This window comes from Lycium barbarum, chromosome 3 (assembly GCF_019175385.1).
Source record: "Lycium barbarum isolate Lr01 chromosome 3, ASM1917538v2, whole genome shotgun sequence".
Taxonomy (NCBI): Eukaryota; Viridiplantae; Streptophyta; class Magnoliopsida; order Solanales; family Solanaceae; genus Lycium; species Lycium barbarum.
The window spans coordinates 2,736,558-2,741,928 of NC_083339.1; the positions used below are offsets into that span (position 1 = coordinate 2,736,558).

The following is a 5,371-nucleotide window of genomic DNA, read 5'->3' on the forward strand; positions in this document are numbered from 1 at the left end:
ACCTCGACCCAAAATTCCCGAGGTGATTCGGAGACATCTGAATTCACAAAGCATAAGGAAGCCCCGCGGGCAAATCATTCGATCAATCTACGGTCAAAAAACAAACCGAACAAAGTAAAGCTCATAACCGATGAGTTAAGATAGGCTCAATTCGGATAAACAGCCTAAGGCCAAGCCCCGACCACTCAATATGATTGGCTTCGAAAAATAAACTGAAAAAAGTAAGGCTCGTAACTGATGAGTTAAGATAGGCTCAATTCGGATAAAAAGCTTAGGGCCAAGCCCCGGCTACTCATATTGAAGCAAACATTCAAAGCAAGTATCATAAATTATGTCCGATTCAGAGATCAAATAAAACGATGGCAAAAGGGAAATATGCATTTCATCCCCGGCATAGCAAACCGAAGCTTTACACTTAGGATTTTTTACATGATAGAAAACAAAAAAGGCTCCTACAGGCCCTATTCTACTCGGTATGAGATGAACCCGAGTTCTCGGATATAGTCTCCTCGGAATCGTCTTCAGAGCTAGCCTCAAGAGCTTTCTTAGCATTATATTCGATCATCCTCGCATCAAGTATGCGAGCCGGGATATTTTCCATACCCTGTTCACCATGCTCGAGGGTCATCCTCGGGGATTTCCACCGTTCATACTCAGCCAAGAGCGTAGAACGAGCCTCGGCGGCCACTATATCATTAAGGGCTTCATTTAGATTGGCCTCAGTTTTCTTCAGCTTCTGCTCCAACTCAGATTTCATGTCAATTAGAGTGATTCGAACCTCATTGACAGATGTAAGCTCGGTTTGGAGACGATCATTGGCCGCAATAGCTTCCTCGAGCTTGCCTTTAAGTTCATTACTAATCCGGGCACGAGTCTCGGCCTTTTCTTCAAAAACCCTCAGCTTCTCCTTCTCGATGGATCTCTCGACTTCGAGCTGCCTAGACTTTTCTACCGCTTTCTCGGCATCAACCTTGACCGAGTTAAGCTCACCTCGAAGTTCGGCGATAGGAGCCTCAAACTCACCGAGTTTTGTAGCAAAGTTAGCATTCTCTCGGCTAAGGTTTGTATTATCCCGGTTTAAGAGCCTGTTCTTGTCACGACCCAGCCCTGTGGGCCGCGACTAGTGCCCTAACTGGACACTCATACAGACTTACTCACCAGATCGACATATCAAAGACTTATTCAAATTTAACATGCGTTATTTATACGGATACTGAAAACAGATATCATCTTAAGTGGTCACCCGTACAAAAATATCATACCAAAAACCTGTAGGCTGGCGGAATACACATCGCCCGAATACACATACATATACAAACATATGGGCCGTTGTGGCCATAATAGCAAACTGGGCCACTTAAGGCACAAATCACAAACATAATCGAACAAACATGACCCATGACCTACATATATGACTACAGGCCTCTACAAACCATAACAGAAACATATGACGGGACAGGGCCCCGCCGTACCCAAATAGCCATATATACAGAACATGTATAACAGAAGATATATACCAAAAATATGAGCTCCGGATCAAAGGAGTACTCCAAAGTAGCAGAATGAGTATCCTACACTGGCGGGTCACCAGAACGAACGTCTGTACCTGCGGGCATGAAACGCAGCCCCCGAAGAAAGTGGGTCAGTACGAAATATGTACTGAATATGTAAAGCATGAAGTACAGTAATCCGAATCATAACTGAAGTGAGGAGTGCAGAAAGTGGATACAAAATTAGTATATCAAAATCTGTGCTGAAATATGAATAATGCAAATAAAATCATGCATAGGGCTCAGGAACGTGATCACCACTCCGACGCTGGCGCCACAACACATCATACTCTAGGAGGTTTCAAATCTCCGTACAATCCCCGAACATATCATATCATCAGAACATACCATATGCCATATCACATCATAACGCTGTATATAAGCGGTACCGGGCCCTATGGCGAGGTCTCGAGAACCGTAACACATCATACTGCCGAATATAACGTAGTGCGCACGATCACAAAACCGGCCCGGGATCCGGCGAACGATGTAATAGTAGTATGCACGAGCGGAGTAGTGCGGAAACCATATGCATACAAATAAATAAATTTCCAAAACTCGATGGACAAATATATTTACGACATCCGAAGGCTCAAAAATCAGTTTCGGGTCAATCAGAATTAGTATACAAAAGTTACGAGCTTTTGAAGTATAGAACGTTCTAGAAGCGTTTTAGAAGCTATTTTCGGAGATTCAAGTAACAATCATATTGGGGAAACTTTCAACTATCGCTATGGAGCAAATCAAATGGAGCCTTTAAGATCATATATATGTATCAAAATATATGTATCCAAGACTTTAGCCATATCAAATATTTTTCGGACATCATTCGGAAACATATCAACTAAATATTCGAACATCATAAGTGCGTATCAAACCATATGGGATAGTTTATAGAAGTCAAAGACATTGGCCATCCTAGTGGCTCTAAGAATAAGATTTTATTTAGAAGCATACATATACGTCATTTGTTCATTTCATAAAGGCCATGCCAAAAGAAAGAAAGGTAGGCTTTACATACCTCGATCGCTCGCTAACAAATCTCGATCACTCGCTAAACAAATCCCGACTCAAGTCTTGGGCTCCCCAAGATCTACAATAACGTTATCCATTACCAAACATTAGCTACAAGTACTTAGAAATTCAATTCTACTAGTACTTGTCTACAGAAATTTCGGCAGCATCTCTCCTGTAAATTCAACATCCCCGAGAATTTAACTCGGCCAAATTCATCAACAACCATACCAACAATACCAACAACCATACTAATAACATCAAGAATCAATTCAAAACGCATTCTAACATTAGTAATCTTCTTTTCTACATAGTCATCAACATTCAATTCAACTACGTACGTTCAAGCCGATATCAACACTTACATGTTCACTACTAATTCAAGATCATTCAAATACAATTCAAAAGCATTTCATACAATTCTACAAAATATTCAACAATTCCACTAACACCATATTCCATTCGAAATCTCCAGAAATGCGACAAGGTCACAACGTCTCATTTTCTTCTTCCAATTTCATCAACAACAACAACAATTCATACTTTAGCAATTCCATTTCTATAATTACATAAAACTATAATAAAATCATATAATTTCCTACAACAATCTACAACCAAATTTTCATGCCAACTTGAACCATTAGTCTTTCATTTACATCACAAGGCCACAACAACATAATCAACATACTAAATAAATTTAATTCATCTTCCTTCACTACACCTACATACACGGCCACACACCCACTCACCCACAACACACAAATTTCATACTTTTCATTCATTTCCACATACTACAATATATATATATATATAAGTCTTCTATAACATAAAAAGGATAGAATTCTTACCTTTTCTTCAAATTCTTCACTTGCCACTAAAGTGATTTTCTTGCTAAAATAATTATACCACGTTGAAGAGGGCCTCCAATTTTTCTTTCTTTTTTTCTCTTTGGCCGAAGGCCCATTTTTTTTTTCTCAAGCTTTTGGTTGTTCTTGAAACTTCATGAAATGAAGAGTTTATGGCCCCTTTTCTTATTTAACACATGGTTTAAATTTTTCATGGGCTTGGGCCCCTTTATTATTGCCATGGCCGGCCACCTACTATATTGGGCCTCTTTTTTTTTTTTTTTTAATTTTCCAAGCCCACTTCTTTTGGTTCATATTTGTAATTCATGAACCCAATTTCCAAATTCCCAATTTTGCCCTTGGCCTTCCTCCATATTTCCGCGTCAATATTTTCATGAACAACATAAATATTAAATAAGATCAAAATATTGCATTATCTCTTACTAGTCCCAATTATTCCAATTTATCCGAATGTGCAAAATTACGGGATATAACAGTTCTTTTCTACGAAATCATCGAGTTCAGCCTTTAGACGGAGGTTATCAGTTTTAGCTGCTTCAAGCTCGGATTGAAGGTTCGGGGGAGCGATTAATCGGTTCAGCTGGTCCTCTTTTTCCTGCAAGATAAGCTTAAACTTTTCGGTTTCTCGGCTCTGAGCATCCAGCTGGCCCTTCAAGTCCTCTGCTTCGTGTTGGGCTCGGATGAAGCCTTCATTCACGAGCACAACGCTATGCAACTATAAAACAAATGAAGTTATAAAATCGATAAGCGAAAACGGGGAATCGCACATCGATGCTGTAGAAATACATAAGAACACTTACCCGGTTGCCTACATGCATCCCCTCGTTTATGAGACATCTCATCTTTCAGAGACTACGAGTGTAATAAGAGCATCCGTCGACAAAAGGATCACCATAAGATGGTCATCTCGTGGCTATTGAGAACGAATTAAATCAGATGGTTCTAGTTCTCAATCTTGCCAAGGGAGTCCCTCTATCTTCTTCTTGTCTGAATCTGAAACAAGAGGTCTTAAATAACTTGCAACCCCGACGGGACGTGATAAAAAGCTGCAGTCCTCGGGGACGGTGACCACAGCCAACCTAGTCCTCCTCGGTTCTACACTGGGGGATGGAAAAATATCAACAAGTTTTGAGCTCGCACCTATATTAGTGAACCGGTTGACAACCCTCGTGGCACGTGAAATAAGGAGGTGTCTAAACCCTGAGGCTTCGACCGTAGCAGGAGGGGTACCGACGAGCATATCATCAAGGTTATCCGGTATTGAAGTAAAAGCAGTAGGAGAAGCCGGCATAGCTCCAGCAATGACAGCAGTTGAAGGCACCTCGGTCTCAATAGCTTGGTCGACTCTAGATGACGGGTCGGTTGCCGCAGTAATTTCAACTTCTAGGTCTGTTTCAACCCTTTGGGGGGCCTCGGTTTCCAAGATTGGACCGGACCTTCTAGGATTCTTCACCAAAGGCGCCGCCTCGGGTGAAGCATCACCTGAAATGTCAATAAATTCAATAGAACTTAGTGGAAATTAAGCTTGGAGATACTCGGTTACCGGAGAAAAAGGAATCTCGTCCCCCCCATCTGTAGTCGAGGTTGGGATAATAGTTTCTTCCTCAGCAACGATAGCTACGGAGTGACCCGCAACAACCTTTTTAAGCATAATGTCGTGCTCAGGTTCGTCCCTCAGACTTCGAACATCACCCCTCGACCTCTTCTTTTTCTTTTGACCCTTGGTCGAGGGTCTTCTTTGCCTCTTTTCGGCTGCAGCGATAAGCCGGGATGATCCAGCCGTATCAAAATTTGAGCCCAGAGTCGCAGGCTCATCCGTTGGTGCGGATCGTGGCTCCACAGATCCTTTGGGTAAGCCTGGACATCAAAAGAATTATAAAAAGAAAAGGCAAAGCGAAAGGATGCAATGAGTATCAAATCAAGTGAAAGATTACCGTGGTT

General features: G+C 41.4%; 1 protein-coding gene across 1 annotated transcript; it reads right to left on the reverse strand.

Annotated features, from left to right (window-relative positions):
- Positions 1–466: 466 nt before the first annotated feature.
- On the reverse strand, positions 467–4,272 carry LOC132634399 (uncharacterized). Its single transcript, XM_060350657.1, has 3 exons — positions 4,231–4,272; positions 3,895–4,145; positions 467–1,055 (listed from the first exon to the last, which is right to left on the reverse strand). Exons 1-3 carry the CDS (start codon positions 4,270–4,272, stop codon positions 467–469), a joined length of 882 nt encoding a protein of 293 aa, XP_060206640.1.
- Between the last annotated feature and the right edge of the window lie 1,099 nt (positions 4,273–5,371).